The sequence below is a fragment of the Hippoglossus stenolepis genome, chromosome 18 (genome assembly GCF_022539355.2).
Source record: "Hippoglossus stenolepis isolate QCI-W04-F060 chromosome 18, HSTE1.2, whole genome shotgun sequence".
Classification (NCBI taxonomy): Eukaryota; Metazoa; Chordata; class Actinopteri; order Pleuronectiformes; family Pleuronectidae; genus Hippoglossus; species Hippoglossus stenolepis.
Window position 1 is genome coordinate 1,236,148 of NC_061500.1, and position 21,186 is coordinate 1,257,333.

The 21,186-nt window shown below is 45.9% G+C and overlaps 1 protein-coding gene across 3 annotated transcripts; it reads right to left on the minus strand.

Moving 5' to 3' along the window:
* Positions 1 to 1,332: 1,332 nt before the first annotated feature.
* myo5b (myosin VB) lies at positions 1,333 to 21,129 on the minus strand. 3 transcript variants are annotated; one of them, XM_035184926.2, is made up of 40 exons: positions 20,733 to 21,129; positions 16,472 to 16,582; positions 16,113 to 16,284; positions 15,780 to 15,924; positions 15,503 to 15,659; positions 15,288 to 15,431; positions 15,129 to 15,210; positions 14,499 to 14,606; positions 14,253 to 14,362; positions 13,909 to 14,174; positions 13,412 to 13,493; positions 13,161 to 13,301; positions 12,945 to 13,067; positions 12,726 to 12,809; positions 12,497 to 12,631; positions 12,326 to 12,423; positions 11,523 to 11,609; positions 10,808 to 10,919; positions 10,485 to 10,696; positions 10,116 to 10,272; positions 9,752 to 9,991; positions 9,417 to 9,653; positions 9,223 to 9,316; positions 8,817 to 8,962; positions 8,242 to 8,361; positions 7,878 to 8,012; positions 7,729 to 7,794; positions 7,376 to 7,615; positions 6,884 to 7,047; positions 6,044 to 6,121; positions 5,452 to 5,650; positions 5,274 to 5,367; positions 5,032 to 5,175; positions 4,691 to 4,842; positions 4,518 to 4,607; positions 4,282 to 4,432; positions 3,786 to 4,074; positions 3,500 to 3,674; positions 3,338 to 3,418; positions 1,333 to 2,840 (listed from the first exon to the last, which is right to left on the minus strand). In XM_035184926.2, the coding sequence occupies exons 1-40, from the start codon at positions 20,760 to 20,762 to the stop codon at positions 2,688 to 2,690; spliced, it is 5,604 nt and encodes a 1,867-aa protein (XP_035040817.2). In that variant the 5' UTR covers positions 20,763 to 21,129; the 3' UTR covers positions 1,333 to 2,687. The 3 variants fall into 3 exon arrangements, with proteins under 3 accessions (XP_035040817.2, XP_035040819.2, XP_035040818.2); XM_035184928.2 differs by lacking the exon at positions 20,733 to 21,129 and adding an exon at positions 18,864 to 19,341; XM_035184927.2 differs by lacking the exon at positions 6,044 to 6,121 and having other exon boundaries at positions 20,733 to 21,128.
* Between the last annotated feature and the right edge of the window lie 57 nt (positions 21,130 to 21,186).

Below are 21,186 nucleotides of genomic sequence, written 5' to 3' on the forward strand. Positions count from 1 at the left end.
GACGAGCAGCTTCAGATCAGCTCCTGGTTCATCCTCTGAAAACAGGACGAGCAGCTTCAGGTCAGCTCCTGGTTCATCCTCTGAAAACAGGACGAGCAGCTTCAGGTCACTTCCTGGTTCATCCTCTGAAAACAGGAGAGAGCTTCAGATCACTCCTGGTTCATCCTCTGAAAACAGGACGAGCAGCTTCAGGTCAGCTCCTGGTTCATCCTCTGAAAACAGGAGGAGCAGCTTCAGATCAGCTCCTGGTTCATCCTCTGAAAACAGGAGGAGCAGCTTCAGGTCAGCTCCTGGTTCATCCTCTGAAAACAATCCTGGTTCATCCTCTGAAAACAGGAGGAGCAGCTTCAGGTCACTCCCTGGTTCATCCTCTGAAAACAGGAGGAGCAGCTTCAGGTCAGCTCCTGGTTCATCCTCTGAAAACAGGAGGAGCAGCTTTCATAACAGCTCCCCAAAAAGAAGCCATATCTTGATCATGATCGCCCCCTGGTGGCTGGCTGCAGTACAGCTCATAAACCCTGCCTCCTCCATGTTAGCAGATGGGACATCGACCAAACAAAGTAAAAATCTAAGTACATGCGCGTCTACAGCAGGGAGTCTGACACGCCTCCTAACAGGCCGACATGTCCTCCACACGTTGGAAGTGGTTGACCAATCACAACAGAGTGGACCAGCTGTCCAATCAGAGCAGAGTGGGCTTTCTTAAAGAGACAGGAGCTAAAATCATGTATTTGAGACAGAGGCTGAAAAAAGAGGACAGTGTGATTAGGGGAGTGTTCACAGTGTGTGTGTGTGTGTGTGTGTGTGTATCTGTCAGTGACATGTGTGCAAAATTCCTGAAATCATCAGTGTCACCTGAGTGACAGGTAAACCACGGAGCCACTCACAAACATCTGGAACAACTGACACACTGACACACACACACACAGCTGCTGTGGGAAACAACTCTGCACTAGGTTCACACAGCTGCAGGGTGTGTGTCTGTGTGTGTCTGTGTGTGTGTGTGTGTGAGAGAGAGAGAGAGAGAGAGAGAGAGAGAGAGAGAGAGAATTCAATCAAGTTAATGTTTATACATCAACAGAAATAAAATAATTAAAATAATAAATAATTCTTAATGTTCACTCATGTAACCATAATAGCATTATTAATCAAATTTTCATTAAATTGTTTAGATTCTTTAGGGTTAGGGTTAGGTCTATGATGTTAAATATATAATATACATCATCTTTCAGTGTTAAAATATTTGATTATTATTGACTATTGTCATGAAATTTTATAGTTCTTGAAAACCAAACATTTTATTCATCGACAAGATGCTGACATCAAACACAATTGAAATGTTTCTGCTGATTTTAATCCTGTGAAAAATACATTTCTGATTATTAAACATCAATTTTTTACATTTTACACCATTCATTAACTTCATCCTTACGTCAATTCTTAAACAAGCTTTACTCAGAATTAATTAACAAACGTTTTCTTCTTCAACAGTTTAGTGTAAAAGACAATCAGACGTATTGATCAGCGATAATGGCACGGCAGACAAGCGCAGTCTTTTCTCAGACAGCAGGGGGCAGCACATTACATCTGTGTTTCCTCTACTTTAGTGATAAATTAGCGTCATCACGAATATCTAAATATCTTGGTATAAATCACAGAGAGACAGAAACGTTAAATGAGCAGAGAGAAGACAAAACGTCAGTAAAATTATTTTCCACAAAAATAAAAAAATAAAATCAACAGAACAGAAAACAATATTAAAATAAAATGGAAGACTGGATTCATCTGTGAACAAATAGCTGAACACGACCTGAGCATCGAGGTGAAGGTTAAAACTGATCTGATCACTGGGAAGAGAAAAAGAAAAAGAAAAGAATCTGATTGATTTTAATTTCCATTTTTAAAAACTTAGAAAAAAAAATTAGAAACACGTCAGAACTTCACTCGTTTCATGATCCACTGATAAGAACTTCACTTATATTACTTCTTTACATATTAACTTATATAAAGTTTATAACATCACCTGAGGAAATTGTTGCACATTTAAACTTGTCGTCTTTGTGATATTTTAGTGAAAGATTTCGTTCTGTCTCTTTTTCTTCTGTCAGTTCAGCACATTTACTCAGTAAAACGTGTTCGGATCTATTACATCACGTTTATAACACGTTTATAAGTTTTCTAAAAGACGACAGAAGCTGAAAAGTCACTGATGGTGAATCTGCCAAAGTTAAAGGCACAAGAAACGATTATATTAAATCTAAAGAATCAGATCACATGAGGAGGAAGAACTTCAGGAACGTGAATAATTCTAGAAGCTGAGACGACGTGAAGATAAATGTTACTGATGTTTATTCAGAGTCATCAGTGAAGGAGATTTTTATTTGTGGATCCTGAAATATCATTTCTCCAACCTCTGACCTTCCTTATCCTCCAGGACACTTCCTGTTCCTGACGCTCGTCCGGAGACGACACATGGAGACAAGCAGCAGCTCCGATGCTCTCTGCTGGAGGACAGACGTCAGATCTGACAGGTGCTGAGTTAATAAAGGAGGTTTTTACTGTTCAACGTCAAACAGGAAGTCAGAAGTGACCCAATGAATCCGTCACAGGTCGACAGACGCAGTAAGAAACGTGTCTGTGCGTCCGTGGAGTGGCGTGGTCAGTCCGTCCTGGGAGTCTCTGTCACTTCAGACTCTGACGAGGAAGTCGAGGCCGAGCGAGGCAGGGATGTGCAGCGTCTCCAGGCTGAGAGCGGAGGGCGTGTACGGGAAGAGGACGGGGAAGGTGTGTTTGGTGTCGATCAGGAGCTGAGGAGGATCGTTTCTCACCTGAAGACGAGTCTGGACACATGAAGACACAGGAGACAGTAAACACATCGTCTGTCCTGACATCTGAAAATAATCTTATATCTTATCAGAGTCACGTGTTTAACGCTGAGTCAACGATTTATTTTGATACCTTTATGAACGACACATGTAGAGAGCTTCAGAATATATGTATATAGATATATAAATGATTCAAACTGACACTGAGGAGAAATAACTGGACCGAATCTTTACATGTGTCCAGCTGGTGAATTCACCTCATTACATCACGCTTACAATGCACGAGTGCACATCTACGACACTGTCGTCACGTCAGCAGGACAGAATTTCTTTTATTTCGATGATTGATTTGACTTTGATCAGAAGAACCGATCCCTGGACTGATCAGGACGTGTCAGAGAGCAGGAGGAACAGAGACCTGGGTTTATGGGACAGCTCTGTTCATTAACTGACCCATAACGCAACAACGCGACAGCCTGCGTTGAAGGAGCAGCGAGGACTCGGACTCTCACCTGAATGTCTCTGATGAACGACACCGTGACTCGTTCCTCAAACTCGTTCAGTGGCGTGTAGAGGTTCAGGACTTTCACAATCTGCAGGAGACAGAACCTCACGTCAGCATCGTCTCATATCATGACGCAGTGACAAGTGATGTGTGTGTCATGTGACCAGACCTGCTGCGTGGTGAGGGCAATGCAGAGCGAGCAGATGGCCTCGGCGTCCTGAGACGTCTTCTTCTTCACCTGCAGCAGCTGAGCGGCCTGAATGACCGGCTCCAGAATCGCTGCAGCTTTACTCTGATACAAGTTATTTCCCCTGAGCCACTCCTCCAACTGACTGGTGTTGTATCTGGAGACGCAGGGATACAAAGATACAAAGACACAGAGACAAAGAGTCAATCACTCAAACCGTGTGGAATCAGGTCCAATCAGAAGCTGTTGTTGTCCAGGCTGACGGTACCTGAGCTGCATGCCCGTGCTCCAGGAGCAGACGTCTTTGCGTAGCAGCAGGTTGTTGAGCGTGACAGCGTTGATGCAGTGGAACAGCTGTCGGACCACCTGACCCACGATCTCGGGGTCCAGACCGTGGTCCCTCATGATACTGTGAAATTGTCCCAGCTGCCTGATTAGGGCCTCCAGAGTGTAGCTGCTGGGGCCGTCAGTGTCCATGCTGGACGAACGGTTCCTGTAGCCCATCGGCTTCACGCCCGCCAGGCTGGGGATGCTCTCACTCTCCAACATGGCGGACACTGGGGACAGCAGACACAGGGAGAGAGACGGACCCGGTTCATTAAATGTCCTGCAGATAAAACAAGCTACAAACTGTGTCTGTGCAACCAGTTATCACCAGTTGTACACGTCTGAGGTCACAGGCCTCACACCGGTGGACGTCATGAACGGAGACGTCAGGTGTTTCAGTGTCGCAGATAGAATAAGTGAACAGTTGTTAAACTCACCGATCATTGGCTGTATGATGCCTTCTGCCACTTTGATGAGCTGCTGGTAGATCTGGATGGAGAGGTCGCTCAGCACCTGTCTGTACTCCGCCAGGTCAAAGTTCTTCAGACAGTGTTCGTTCTGTTTGGGCGAGTTCTGCGTCATGAAGACCTGGAGGAGGAACGACACAATAATGTGAAATAACTGACGTCAGCTGACGAATCACTGCGTCCTACAGCTGAGGCGCGTGTCAGACCTCGTCACCGCTGTACTGCTTCAGGCAGTGAAGCAGACGACTGGTGTTGGCCAGCCAGAAGGACGTCGTCTCAAAGTCATCGCTGTTTTTCTACAAACAAAAGAAAATACTTTAAATATATAAAAACCAAAGAACACGCAGGTTAGAGAGAAGTGTGGAGGACCGACTCGCACCTTGAGGACCTTCTTGACGGAGTTGATGGTGGAGGTGAGCAGAGACTCCACCTTCTCGTCGTCGTTGATGTAGTCGGCGTGGCGGATGCACATGAAGAGGATGTACGCCGGCAGGCAGGGGACGGTCGCTGACACCGTGTTGGGCTTCATGTCTAAAACCATGACAAAGTTTCTTCACTTCATGCAAACAAATGGCAAGAAATTGTGAATTTCGAGGCGACTGACACGATTTTGTGAATAATTCCGGTCTAATGTTGGATGTTTGATGCAGACCACAGAGGGTTTGATGGTTCCACTGAGCCTGATGCTGCCACAACCTCTAACCAGCTTCATTAATATACCTGTGATCAGAGTCTTGGCCAGCAGAGCTTCATCCTCCTTGTAGTACTCCAACATCCCCTCAAAGTCCTTCTCCTTCCTCTGGACGGTCACCTGACGACTCAGTTCAGGTCTGGATCTGCTGCTCAGAGCTGCAGCCTGAGACGCTGTGACAGTGACAGAGACAGAGACAGAGACAGAGACGTGAGACATGAATCTCAATCAGAGTCAAATGATCAGCTGCATGTCCGTCTTCTCCTCTCACCCTCCAACTCCTGGACTTTCTTCATGTAGATCCTGAGCTGCTTCTTCAGTTTCCTCTCGTTCTTCTCCAGTTTCTCCACCAGCTCCTTGAGGTCCTGCAGGAAACAGGAAACACAGAAATTAGACATGAGAAAACCCAAAACGTTTCAGTCCCTCCGTGTTGTGATTGGTTTCCTCACCAGGTTGTCGTTGGTGAGTCGTGTGATCTCCTGCTGGACGCTGTAATCCACCTGGGCCTCAGGGGACAGGGACATGGTGTAGTTGAGGATCTCCTGCTTCTTCTCGATGTCGGCTTTCAGCAGCTCGATCTGAGTGTGAAGAGCCTCCAGTTCGTCTTTGTGCTGCCTGGACTGAGTCTGCAACTGAGCCTCCAACAGCCTGGAGGGACCAGGAGGGACCAGGAGGGACCAGGAGGACAAGGAGGAGCAGGAGGATGTCAACGTGTGAACATTAGATGTTGAGACATGAGTATTTTGTCTTAAGGTGCTTTTTTAAGGTGGTATTCCTGATTTAAGGAGGTATTATGGTGCAGACACAGCACAGGTACCTTCACCTGCCTGACTCCCACAAAACACACAAACAAACAGTTTTCTATAAGTAACGTCCTAAGAGAACATGTTTCACATAAACAGTTTGTGTTTGACACCTCGTGCACCGTGTGTCCGTCCTGCGCGACGGCAGAGTCAGAGTGTAAAGACTCAAAGACCCAAAGACTCAGCTCAGTCGACAGTTTGGAAAAAGAAGAAGATAAAAAAGTGAGAAGACAGAAACCTGGCAACTTGTTTGAGGCCTTGATAAGCCAAACCCAGCTCTCCATCTTCATTCAGATAACACCAGTCCTGCTGGATACTGGTGTCCACCAGGCAGAGGACAGGCAGAGAGACAAAGAGACAGAGAACCAGAGAGACAGAGAGACAAAGAGACAGAGAACCAGAGAGACACAGAGACAAAGAGACAGAGAACCAGAGAGACACAGAGACAAAGAGACAGAGAGACAGAGACAAAGACACAAAGAGACAGAGACAAAGACACAGAGACACAGAGAGACAAAGACAGAGACAAAGAGAGAGAGAACCAGAGAGAGACATAGACACAGAGACACGTAGAGACAAAGACACAAAGAGACAGAGACAAAGACACAAGAGACAGAGACAAATGGAAGAAGATGAAACAACAGATTGTGAGAAACAATGTAGAAAACAGTATAAATGAAAAACACAAAATAGAAAATGTATCATCTGAATAAATCAAATTATAATAATAATAATAATAATAATAATAATAATAATAATAATAGAGGTGAGTACAGTTGCTACTGACATCAGGACGACCTGGAGAGACGAGGCAGCTGCTCAACCTACCTAGCATGGCACGTTAGCGCATAAGCCCAACGGGGAACTGTGATTGGTTGTTGTTATGAAAATTGCGCTAGTGCCAAGCATCAGGCCCGCCCACCGCCATAAAACAAGGTGCACGTGAGTGAGCTGCGTTACTGAGTCGACCTGCAGCTGTGGTGTCCACATCACATCACAGGTCAGAGGACGGCAGGACACGAACACTGATGGACAGGTGAGTCCTGCCGAGCGGGAAAACCGTGATGATGTCACTGACCTTTTAGACTCAGTCAGTCCTTGATACGCCTTGAGGGCCTCTTCCTTGTCCTCGGGAACCTCAGTAACCTCAGGAACCTCTGGAACCTCAGTAACCTCTGGAACCTCAGTAACCTCTGGAACCTCTGGAGCCTCTGGAGCCTCTGGAGCATTATTACTTTGCTGCTGAAACACAGGAAACACAGAGTTACTGAAAACATCAACTGAGCCAAGTCCTGTAATCTGTAACTAGACTATGGTGTCCCACAGGGCTCATGGCTAGAGACGCTTCTCTTTACTCTGTATTCAGGATCTTTTTCTGGAAATGGAATTAGAATAGATTGTAAAATAAGTTTTAAGACCTGAAGTCAACACAAAGTCACAGTTTTACGCAGACGATTCTGTAGTTTTTAACTGTTTTGATCATTAAAACATTTTCAACTCTGGAGGTGACGTTTTCCTCTGTGACAGTTTTGTTTGAGGTTCGTATCAACAAATTTCTTGTCAAACTCACAACTTGTTGGTTCTTCTCCTGGAGCTGAGCGTTTTTGACGATCTGAGTCCTGAGGATGAGCATCTCCTCTTTGCGGGCGTCCAGCTCCTCATTGGCTGATTTGAGCTGACTCAGCAGCAGGTTGTAGCCGTCCTGCAGCTCATTGGACGAGTTGTTTTGAGCTGCTCGCTCAGCGATGGACTTCCTCAGGTCGTTGAGGTTGTTCTTCAGTTTCTTGTTCTCTGACTCCAGCTCCTCTCTCTGCAGAGACAGATTATATCATCCAGATTATTTAAACTCACATGTTTAGAAATATAAAACCACTGATTCAACAATGGAACGTTCTGTTATCTTGAATCTGTTCAGTTTCGTACCTTCAGGTTATTGTAGGCCAGATCTGCAATTTCCAGCTCAGACGTGGGACTCCTCGGCTCAGAGCTCTACGACAGAAACAAATCAAATCTGTCAGTGAAACGTTCTCGGACTATCAGACGATTCATTAACCTTTGATTCGAGTCGTCACCTTGTGCTTGGCGAGCTCCTCCATCTTGTCCACACTGGTCTGCAGCCTCTTCCTCTCCTGCTCCAGCTCTCGCACTCGTTTCTGCAGCTTCATGAACAGACTGATGTCCATCGCAGCTTTCTCCACGCCCATCTCCTGAAAACCAACCAGCAGATCCACACGTTCACTGTCTGATCCAATCATCTTCCTTTATGTTTCATATCTACACGTCCGTCCGCTCTTACCACAAACAGTTTATCAAATTTTGGAAAGTAACGTGAAAGACTTGACGTCTTTGAATCTGAAAAGATGAATTCTCTTCTCTTCCTGGTCAGATGGTTTAAATGTGAACGTCATGTTTTGACTCGTTTCCTCACAGCCTCACCTCCACCAGCTGGACAGAGTCCTCTGTGTCGCCGACCTCCGACGTGGACACTGACGGGTAGTTCGAGTCCGACTCCAGGCTGCTCTGGTTGGATGGGTTCCTCATGTGGCCGGGCTGGAACTGGAGGAGGATGGGAGAGTGAAGCAGATTTTTGAATCCTGGCTGTAAGTGTCAGTAAACATCTTTATAGTAAAATAACTTCCATGACCCACTGATGACATCTGCCTGCAGGGGGCGATGGTGGCTCCCACCTCCTGAAGCTACGTTACAAAGTTGGAGTAGTGACAGTGACCTCGGTAAATATGACACTATGAATCATGTTTGTTCTAACGTAGCTGCTGTCCAGCTGACTCAGGGCTGCGATGACCTTTAACCACAAAAATCAAATAGGTTTGAACCCTAACCCCAAAGTTGAAGAAATCCCCTCAAGTTGTTCTTGAGATATCGTCTTCACCAAGAATGAGACAGACAGAAACCCTGAAAACATAACACCTCCGGCCACTAGGTGTCGACGGCGCGGAGACGTGGACCGGAGCGGCAGTAGCTCCGCCCCCTAAAGGCAGGTGAGCGCTCACCTTGGTGAGAGACAGCTCCTCCTTCAGGTTTTCATATTTCTGCTCCACTCTGGAAATCTCTTTGAGGAGGTTCTGGTATCTCTGCCTCTCTGCGTCCAGCTCTTTCTGAAGAGACACTTCTGTCTGAGACACACTGCTGTCCATGTCTGGAACACACACACAGACAGACAGACAGACACACAGACAGGCACACACACACGAACACACACACACAACAGTATCAGTGACACAGTTCCACCTCCTGTCGTCAGCTTCAGTGTTCAGACTTCACCACTTTATTGACATCTAGTGGTGAAGTAGCACATTACATCAAGCTGACTCCAGAGACCTGTGGTTTACAGTTAACAGTGTGGAGATGAAACCAGCAGGGGGCAGCAGCAGCAGCACGGAGGAGGTAAAGTCTCACCTTGGGAGTTCTTCGTCTGCTGAAGGATCTTCTGGTTCATTTCTTCTTTCTCACTCTTCAGCAGAGAGTTTTCTTTCTCCAGCTCCTCCACCCTCTGAGGTCATGGAGGTGAAAGGACGTAACTTACATCATCAGTTACATCATCACAGGAAGTGACTCGAACACGTCAATGATTGGACAGACTTCACACTCACCTGTTCCAGGCTCATCTTCTCGCTGCCGTGCTCCTCCTCCAGTCTCTTCCTGAGAGCGTGCGCCTCCTGCAGCTCCGCCTTCAGCCTCTCCAGCTCGTCCTGCAGGGACGTCAGCTGACCTCCTTCGCCGCGCTGACCCCGGACCTGCTCCAGCTCCTTCCGCAGTTTGTTCACCTCTGAGCCCATACTGACGTTCGCAGTCTGCAGCTGCACGTTCTGAGTTTTTAATTCTTTAGACTGAAACAGGAAAAGATTAAGTATGAGTCTGAGCAGCAGTGACAGTAGAGCGACGGTCGTGTCCCTGGTTCGACATGTTGAGTGTGGCATGTTGATACCTGGTCGTCCATTTTCCTCTGCAGCTGGACGATCTTGTTCTCCATCCCTGTGTTGAGATTCTTCAGATGTTGCGCTGATCGAGCTTCGATCTTCCGCTCTTTGAGTAGTTTTTTGGCTTGCATGCGTCTGAACGCACACTGGATGATGATGGCAGCGTTCCGTGCACGTTTGAACTTCTTCCTCTGCAACCAGCCACGGACGCTCTTCTGGATGATCATGGCCTTGTGATGCAGGAGGAACTGAGGAGGAGACACGTGACGCGAGAGGAGGGCGTGCAGAGATCAGAACTACAGAGTCCTCATCACATCTCACCATCAGTCACAAACACAGTGCAGTCCTCAACAACACCAAATGTGTTCTTACCTCCCAGTAAATCCTGCGTGTGAACATCCCTTTAGCGTAGGCCTGGATGGTGACGACCGCCTTCCTCACCCTCAGATACGCCCGTCGATCTCTCACCATCCGATACTGTTTCTGACAGACGAGTGCTGCTCGAGTCAGACGCAGGTACTCGGCGTACCTGAGGAGAAACAACGACAGGAAGATGAGACGCAAACAAAGTGAAACACCACCTGGTTCATGTTCAATCACAGAGATTTTACAATAAATTATCTCACATCAAAAACATTTTCTTTGTTCTATAAGATGTTGAATGAAAACTATAACCTATAACCTAAAACTATAGAGTTTGTAAGCGACGCAGTGGCGGTTATCGTCCTGCAGGACACTGACCTGCGGGCCAGGTAACCTCGGCCATATCTCTGCAGAGTGATGGCAGTCTTGCGGATCTTTCGGTATCGGACTCTCTGCAGCCAGCCTCGAACCGTCTTCTGGATCTTGATGCACGCCGCTCGGAACTTATCAGCGCGGAGCTTCTCCAGGTACGCCACCTGGCCCGCCCGGAAGAAGATCTTCGTCTTTCCAAACTGGAACATGTCTGGCTCCTGAGACACGAGGAAAACAGACCATTCATCTGATCACTGATCTGATCCCTGATCTGATCCCTGATCTGATCCCCGACCCCCTGACGTGTATTAAACGTGTTGCGCTCTGACCTTGATCACCGTCCCCAGCAGGTTTTTACAGACAAGCTTCTTATCAGATGACGTCATGTCAGATTTCTTCATCAACACTCGATACCTGCTGAAGAAATCAGGATACGTCCACCTGCAAACAGGAAGTCACACACACGGTCATCTCTTCAAAATAAACTGATAACTGCTTCCATCAGTGTCACATGTTGTAAATAAACCTGAGGATTTCTGATGTGACGTAAACAATATAAAATATGTATAAAAGAACATGTTTAATATTCCATGTGTGTAAATAGACACAGATGAAAAACACCAAAACTGAATTATTCTCCCTTAGCCACGTGAAGAAATATTTTAAAGTTAAATTATGTGAATGAATCCTAAATATTTCTGATGGTTCATAATCAAATCTTAAACAAGTAAATAAAATCATGTTTAATGATGATAATAATGTATTTTAATATATTTAAACCAGTGTTGATGTTTTATTTGAAAGTAAAACTTCAGATTTAGAATCTTTGACATTTGAGTCTCAAATAATATTGATAGGAAACCGTATCCAAACATGTTTTAGTTATGTAACTTGTTGTTTCTCATGGTGTCACTCAGGAACTCAGATTATTAGATTTCACACTGACTCGCTGAGAGGAGAACGACAACAACAACAACAACAAGATGTCGCTGCTCCTGAAGCAGAAACACAGACCTGAGATCAGTCTGTACAGCGTGGACTCACCTGGACGGGTATCCGGCCGCACTGATCCGGATCGTCTCCAGAACGCCACAAGCTCGGAGCTGCTGCACCGCTCTACTCGAGTCGAACCTGCAGCGACAAACAGGAAACACATTCAAATCACCTGTCAACCAAAGTTAACGTTTGGTTTGTAAGTGAAGTCCAACCTCCTCTTCTTTGTTTGCGGCATCGCCCACCCACACACACACACACACACCCACACACACACACACACACACACACACACACACACACACACACAACACAGACAGACGGCAGCAGGACGAGTGAGGAGACGTTGAAGTGAACCTGAGTCTGGAACATGTGACTCTTCATCTAATTAACGTGACGGAGACGTCAGGAGGTCGAGACCGAACAAAGCAGCGTTTATCTGAAACAGGCTGAAAACATCCAGCGAGTCAGAAACAACCACGAGCTGCAGCTCTGTGTCCGTCACTCATCAATACTTATCAATTATCATTTTACTATTATACATTTATTATTTACTTATTATATATTTCATCATTACACATTAGTGTTCATGTTTCGGATCAGTTCTGTTCTAATTAGTTATTTGATGATATAAAAATGGGCAGAGACGTCATGATTGACAGCCGAGACTGACTCCTGATTGGTCAAGTGCATCACCACAAGCGTTCGTATCCGGAAAATGTGAGCTTCATTTCTGGAGGAAGTGGACATGTGGCTTCCATCTTTATTTACAGTCTGTGGTTGAAAGTACATGTCTGTCCTGAACCCTTCAATCATTAACCTTTGGCCTCAGAGGAAATAAATGGTGGACTCACGAGAACGGCTCTTTGAAGTCGTTGGGTTTGATGCAGCGGACGTAGTGAGGCGTCGTGGCGTTCAGAGTCTCCATGAGGAGATGCAGAGAGCTGCGGAACTGGATCAAACACAAAAACATGAGTAACAGCGACGAGACGTCATCACGAACGGTCCCGCAGCGCTCAGCTCACCTGGTGTCCCACTGTCTTCCTGTGCTCCTTGTTGGGCGCTCGCGGAGTCGACTTGGCTGCGCGGACGTTCACCCTGGAGTTCTTTGAGGGGGGGGCATCGTCTTTCTCGTGAAACAGATCTGCTACGAGCTGAAGCTGCGAGAAGAGGCAGCGACAACATTTCATAAAGATTGAAGGCAGAAGTCAGATTTCATTTAAATCACCTTTATTTAGACCTTTCTGACTTTACCTGACTGGCCTTCAGGATGTTGATCTGCTCCTCGTACACGGTGTCTCGGTTCTTCTCCAGAAAACCTTCACACTGATACTCCACCTGTCCAAACAGGAAATGACATCATCAGCTCATCTGTCATCTCGTGTTTTCTCGTCAACGCGTTGAATTCTTTTCTCATTGAACGGATTCTTTGTGTTTTTTTGTGTTTGGGGGGGGGGGTCGTCCTGAGCTCACCTTGTCAGCGAAGTGTATGATGATGAAGGACGTGTTGGACATACGAGGTTTCTGAAATTGAGCTTTGCTTGTGTGATGTTGGTAGAGCTTCTGAGCCCAGTTCACGTCGGTTCCCTTCGGAACCTGAAACGTGACAACGAGCAGAAGATAAAACAACGTTCGTTAAGGAGGTAGAGGAGGAGGAAGAGGAGGTGGGGGGGAACAAAGTCATCCTACCCTACACTCCTCGTCCAGCAGGTCCAGGATGCCGAGTCGAGCCTCGATCAGGTCGATACACGGCTGATTATCATAGAAATCGATCAGAGTCCAGGGAATCTGCTCCTTCATGTACTCCTCCTGCTCCAGTTTAAACACATGCTGCAGAAACACAAACACAACACAAACACAATCAGCTCCATCAGCTGCAGGGAGGAGAGGAGAAGAGGAGAAGAGGAGGAGAGGAGAAGAAGGAAAAGAAGAAAACTCACAGAGTTAAACTGCTGCTGAAGCTTCTCGTTGGCGTAGTTGATGCAGAACTGTTCAAAACTGTTGATCTCAAACGTCTCGAACCTGCAGAAAGTCACAGACAGTTTAGTTCAAACAAAAACCTCGACCTTCGACCTACGACATTTATTGAACATCTCATTTTCTATTAGTTTGGTCCATGTCCCATCTGCTGACATGGAGGAGGTGTTTAGGATCTATCCTGCAGCCAGACACCAGGGGGAGATCAAGAAGCTTTGGCTTGACATTTGGGAGCTGTCATGTCGTCCATCTTTATTTACAATCTATGATTTCTACAGAACCTGATAGATAATCAGTTGGACTGTGGGAGGGGCCACAGGGGATCATGTTTACGATATGCTCCCCTCCGGTTGTTAGAGAAACAAAGTCGAACAGAACACCAGTGACCAAACACTGGTGTTCTCTAAGGTTAAGAAACTGTCGTTCTAGAAACCAGAGTATTATGGTCTGTCCTTCTTACCCGTAGATGTCCAGGACGCCAATGAAGGAGTGCTGTTTGGACGACGTGTGCAGAGACCTGTTGATGTGTTCCACGATCCAGTCAAACATGCGGGCGTAGATGTGTTTGGCGAGGGCGTCACGGGCGTTGGCGGCCTCCTTGCTGGACATGTTCTTCACGTACGTCTCTGAGGTCGTAGCCAACTTCCTGTGACAGAGCCAATGCTCCATCTGCTTCAGCTCCACCCCCAGCAGCCGGCAGAAGTGCATCAGGTGGGCGTCGTCCTTCTGTAACACACAACGCTTCCTGTTAGAGGCAACAACCGCCAAACGTGTGTGAGTTGTCTACATGGGGGAGGGGCTTACCAAGACACGACACGACTCTCCGCCTCTCTCTGAGCAGATCTCTACGTTCCCCAGATGAAGGATGGACGCCATTATTCTGAAAATGTTGCCCTGACTACTGTCCTTCACACCTGCAAAAACACACACACACACACAGATGTTGAACAGATGTTTGACTCTATCATCACATGTCTCACGTCCACATTCAGACCACAGAACTGATGGGGATGAAGATGGAGGATGATGAAGCTCAGGGTCGGATCTCACCCAGCAGCGTGAACGCCTCTCTGGTCTTTTTTAAGTCCTCAGCGTCGTTCACTCCCTCGATGAAGATGTTCTCCCCTAACGACGTGTAGGTGAAGTCTTCTGCACTGGCTGCAAGAGACAGAACACGTCGAGGTTTCACTGAGACGAAGGCGAATGGTCGGTTAGAGCGAAAGACCGGACGTCAGGTCAGAAGAGGAAGTGAGATACGTTCACACCAGCTGTCAAGCCAGCGTTTTGTCCAGCGCCATCTTGGATTTTTTTAAACTAGAAGTAACTATGTCTGAAGGACCGGGGGCGGAGCCAGACTGAGAGCTCGAGGACACTGCACGCCCACCTGCACCCATTGGATGTTACTAGCTGTCAATCACTCTGTGGTATCCACCCCCCAACACATCCGGTGCTTTATGGTCTGTTTGACTCAAAATGATCATAATTCACTAAATGAACATCAGCTGTTTGAAGAAGACTTGAAACTAGAGATTTAGACATAAACTCCCGAGGAAAATGTTTACTGACGTTATAAAGTGAGAAGTTAAGTCATGTTCTCATAGACTTCTACAGAAACATCCAGTGGAGTCGCCCCCTGCTGGTCATTACACAGAAGACAGGTTTGGTCGTGTGTGGACTTACTGAGGCTGAGGTCTTTAAACTCTGGTAAACTGGCAGAAGCGCAGAGCTGATAGAAGATGTGATAATTCCTCTCGTCCTCAGCCTGTAAAACATGTCGTACAGATAAATAACGAACAGGCTGAATCCAGAATCCTGTAAAACACATCAGATCCAACTGACCTGGAAAACAACCCGAGACTTCTCCAGCAGGTACGTCCGCATGTTGGCTCCGATGATGTGGTACTGTCGACTGAAGCCGATCTGAATGTACTTTCCGAAGCGACTGCTGTTGTCGTTTCGGGTGGTTTTTGCGTTTCCAATGGCCTGAAGGGAACAGAAAAGACTTTTTAACATGGAGCCCCCCCCGAGGTTACATCATCCACATCATCACTCACCTCCATGATCGGACTGGAGGCCAAGACCTTCTCCTCCACGTTAGTGTCATTAGCTGAACCTCCCACTGTGGCAAAGAAACGCATGGCGTACTTTGCAGAAACCGTCTTTCCTGCTCCAGATTCTCCGCTCACGATGATGGACTGATTCCTCTCGTCTCTGCAGAGCCAACACAAACATTACATTTAACTACACAACAGCGACGAAACAGGGTGGAAAGTGTTACTGCTGCTGCTGAATCTGTTTATAATATGCAACAGCTTCAGCTTCAGATCTGACCTGGACATCTGTTTGTACGCTTCTTCAGCCACAGCAAATATATGTGGGTCCATGTCGCCCATGTTCTGTCCACTGTAGGCGTTAATGACCTCCTCTCCATAAATCTGCAGCTGCTCATACGGGTTAATGGCCACCAGAACAATCCCTGAGGAACACACACACACACACACACACACACACACACACACACACACACACACACACACACACACACACACACACACACACACACACACACACACACACACACACAGAGCCTGAGCTTCATGCACAGTATGCGATTGTAATGATAGAGACAGCTGATCGGAGATCGATGAGATCAATGACACTGACCACAGTATGTGTAGATGTGGTTGGACTCCACGAATCGAACCCGGAGGTTGTGTAGCACCGCAGGTTCATGCAGGTAGCTGAGAGCCGTGAGGTCGTTCTCTCCGACCAGGATGTCGGGGTTACGGAGGAAGGGAAGAGGGTTGCTCTTTGGACCCACAGGATACTCCAGAGGCTGAGACAGAACCAGGCAAACCAATCGATCAACACACAATCAATATCTCATTGTGACGTCTCAGTCATCTCTTCATCACAGGTGTGACACAGACGACTTCAGTGGGGATCTGTTTTCATTGTTTCCATGTGGAACGTTTCTTCCTGGATCAAACATTTAATAAATAACAGGTTGATGTGAATTTTACCGTTTCATCTTCACGTTTGAGGTGAAGAACAGATTCTCCTTCTTTGTAATCTCTGGTGATCTCTGCAGCCGTCCACACATCCTCAGGGTCCGGGATCCAAACCCGAGTGAACTGAAACACACGTCATCAGGTCGGATCAGGTTCTGATTCCAGAGTTCAGCTTCTTTACTCCACAGAACTCATTAAGCTCAGAGGTTAAAAACAAACATCACACAGCATCAGAACCGTTCACTTCTCTGGAGGACTCCACATGAAGAACCAGTGTTAAACTGGTTGTGGAACAAATAAAGATCTGAGATTCTAAATCTTTTTATCAATAACTCACAACTATCTGTAATGACAAACTGTACATTATTAAAATCATTTAAAGTCGACGTCTTTGTAAATAAATCCAGTGTTTTCAGTGAAGTGTAAAAAAGAACAATTATCTTTATGTTCATTCATGTTCTGCGGCAGCCAATCAGAGAAGAGCTGAGTAACGGCATGACCTCAACACAGTGTGTTTATCTGGGACACGTCAGAAACCGACCAATCACTGCGCAGCATGACGCCAGCATGTAGAGCAACTGTGTCAGACACACAAGTGGTAATGAGGTGTGTGTGTGTGTGTGTGTGTGTGTGTGTGTGTGTGTGTGTGTGTGTGTGTGTGTGTGTGTGTGTGTGTGTGTGTGTGTGTGTGTGTATGTATATGTTCTCATGCCTACAGGAATGTTTGATGAGGGTCTGATGAGACAAACTGAAACTGGATCAGTTTCATGAAACTTAATCTGACGCCTCAAAGAAACAAATCACTGTTCACAGTTTGTGATTGATAAACTCTGTGATTGATAAACTCTGTGTGAAAATCTGTGATTAGAACCTGTGATCGATAAACTCTCTGATTGATAAACTCTGTGATTGATAAACTCTGTGATCGATTACCAGCCTGTAGTTCAGTCTCTGAACAGACGAGGTCTCAGGTTTCACTGAGCAACATCAGCCTTCAGTTGGGTGTGACCAACAGGAAGTCAACACCTGTCACACCATCCAACTTCCACCTGTTACATGAGTGATGGTGTTAGAACTGAGGAGGGTTACTGATGGGACCCCCCTAACAGTGTCTCCATCCCACCCACAGATGTGACATGTTCGAAATCCGTCTCCACCCAACAACAACCCGACTTCCACTTTATCTGATTAAAAGACAGATGGGGGCAAACTGACAAACCCTGACTACCCCCCCCCCCTCCTCACTCTGTTCGTGTGGGACAATAAATATATCTTTTATTTATTATAAACTCCCAGCTGCTCTGAGGAGTGAGAGTGTGCAGGGTCTTAATAGACTAGAAATAATAGTTAGATTGATAATAAAGTAAAGCGCTGACAGACTGTGACTCAACACAAACCAGATGGAGCTGCAGGATTGCCCCCCCCCTCCTCGGTCTGGATTATGTGTCTCAGCAGGTGAAGAGGATTTAAGTTCCTCATTAATGATGAGTCCTGCAGCCGCTTCACGGGAACTCTTCAATATTCTCCTCAAACAGTTTGAAGTGAGTCAGACAGGAGGACCCCTCCCCCACACGACAAAGATTCATTCATCCCTTTGTCTGAAACTAGTTTCAAACCAGAGCAGAACAAAAAACACAAGCTAACAACAAACTCTTTCATCTAATAATCTCATAGTCACTGTTTGTTTCATAAAGCCACTTTCATCATCTTCTAGAAGCACAAACATGTGAACGTTTCCCTCGGACAACACATTGATTCTCACTCTGCGTGAACTCTTTAAAGATCTAGAAGAATCTCAAACAACTACAGCCAATCAGAGCGCAGGACAGGTTGAAGTCGGTGTAAAGAGGCAGAAACCTCTGGTATGTGTTGACGTCTTCGTCTTCTACGAGCACGGCTCCTCTTCTTCATCCTGACATATTTGTGTTCTTCCAGTTTCGACAAGTGTTAGAAACCTCATCAACACGTCCACTCGCTCACTGGGAAGATTCCAGACATTGTCCTGCTGTTTTCTCACATGGACTCACTCTGACACTTTACAGGTTTTTCTGGGGGGGGGGGGCAATAAAGTTTCTAAAGTACAACCTGTCGGCCGGAGGTGAATCAGCTGATCGCTGTTGTGTTTACGTTTTCTCATTTTGAAGTAAACAACCTGTAACCAGGAGCAACAACGTGTGAGAAGTCACCCAAAGATCCATCAGCTGTTAAACTGGAACTTAGAACAAATCACCTGAACTTTAACTTTGGAAACAACATTTACACTGAAGGCAGCTGGGGTCAGAAACACGTCATCACCTGCTACCCGGTGACGTCACCAGGTGAGTGACATCAAGTTTGAATTTACATGAAGTTTAGAACATGGGTTTGTTCTGACACACACACAGACACAGACACACACACACACCTTTGTGTACAGCTCGTTCACAGACATCTTCCAGCTCGTGTTTCCTCCTGTTCGAACAAACTATGACGCTTCAGTTCCCATTAGAACATTATCATCCCTTAGAATAAGTAGAATCCATTAAACTCCATTAGAACCAGTAGAACAGTTCAACTCCTTTAGAACCAGTGGATTATTTAAATTCCATTAGAACCAGTAGAGCGGTGTTTCCTTCACTTCCTCCTGAAGCAGGTGAACAGCCCGCCTGTCCACGGCGGGGAGGGGGAGGGTTTCGGACACTTTGTTGGGTGGAGTTCGGCTCCGTGGGTTCGATTCTTCATGTGTTCTTCATGTGTTCTTCATGTGTTCTCCGCTTTTCTCCGGTTCTCCGGTTCTCAGGTGTTCCCCTGGTTCCTCTGGTTCCTCCGGGTCGTGCAGGTGAACCGCAGATGATCCACAGACACACCGCACTTCCTGACACACACCGCGCTCTCTGATTGGCTGTTTCCCTGGACCGCAGCCAGGTCTCTGCGGTGCACACACGCACGCGCGCGCACACACACACACACTAAGATCACTGAGGGTCGAAGTTTTATTCATATTTATACTTATTTGTATTTTGTTTTATTGTTTAAAATGTTATCAGCGTTCATGTATTGTTTTCTTTTCATCTGAGTATCTGTCACTTTTTTTGGTCAGATGTGTAAACAACAACACAACAACACAACAACACAACAACATGTACACTTTTAGAATCTTTGAAAAAGATGTTGTCTGGACCAGGAGCTGTGAACAGACGGAGCAAGAAGAGCGTCACACACCTGTATGACGTCAGAGGTGAGACATTTGATGTCATACAGGTGTGATTTTGTTTGACAGTGAAGACACTGCCTTCATGGACCTCGAGGTTACAACGTGCACGTGCTCTGTTGCTAGGCAATGACAACAGGGACACCCTCGTGCCCTCTGACCTTTCACTCGTCATCAAACACATCACAACTCAAAAAGCTTTCAGAAGTTTCAGAGGTCATAAACACCACCAGGGGGCAGCGATCAGGCCTCTGTCTCATCTCAGACTACAGGTGACTACATGTCCCGTTGCATCATGGGAAATGTAGGAGACACCAAATAATGTCTCAAGTCACAATTTTTAGCACATTTAAAATCTTTAGTCAAAGTTGCAAATCACACTGTATAAAGTATAAAGTTACAGAAAATGGAAGTATTCAATTTATAAAAATGCAAAGCAGAGTATTTCAGTATATGTATAAATTATTTTACTTTTTACTCAGGTAAACCATTGAATGTAAGTTTATTGTCAGTATTTTACAGAGTGTTACTGATACTTTTACTTTTACCTCAGTAATCATTTGAATCAAAGAGACAAGTGTGTAATAGAGTGTATAACAGAGTAGTACTGACACGTTTACTTATGTTACTCAAGTAAACCTTTGAATGAAAGAAACTTGGGTGTATTAGAGTGTATTAAAGAGTAGCACTGATACTTTTACTCAAGTTGCTTAGGTAAACTCTTGAAGGTAAGAGTTTTACACATACTGGAGTATTTGACACAGTAGTACTGATACTTTTAGTTAAGTTACTTCGGTAAACTTTTGAATAAATAAGTTTTACTTGTATTTTACAGAGTCGTAAATGTGAAGAACTCTCCTCCACTTCAGAGCAAAGATCTTATCTGACATTACGTAAGTGAAACTTGCTGATGGTGTGAACATTAACAGACTTGTCTACTGTCAGAGCCACACGGGTGATACAGGTGATACAGGTGATACAGGTGAAACAGGTGTTAAAGGTGTTGAAGGTGATAAAGGTGATAAAGGTGTTAAAGCTGTTAAAGCTGTTAAATCTGTTAAAGGTGATAAATGTGACCTTTACCTTGGAGTAAGGGTAATATTGCCCGGTCATCGTCAAGTCCTCACATAAAGTCCGAGTGTGTGAAGCAGCTCCGCAGCTTTAACAATCACCAGGAACAAACAAATCTCAGACCTGTCTCAACACAACTATTATTCTTACATCAGCTAATGGATCCACTCCCAAACCACACCTGCTGCAGGTATGAGCTGTTTACCTGCCGTCGGCCCGACTCCGCCCACAACACCCACTATCACACCAGATCACGAAATAACGAGCTGTCATATCGCACAGTCACACTTGGTGATGGGCTGTGATTGGCACAGACATTAACAAACAATGAGACTGGCTGCATGCTTACTGTGTTCATGTTCCTCAGAGGATAAACCTCATTGACTCCTCATCAAACACCAGCAGCTCTGTTTCTCTCCTGTGAATATTTGGTGAAGGGGAATCTGACTCTTCATCGAGCGCCATC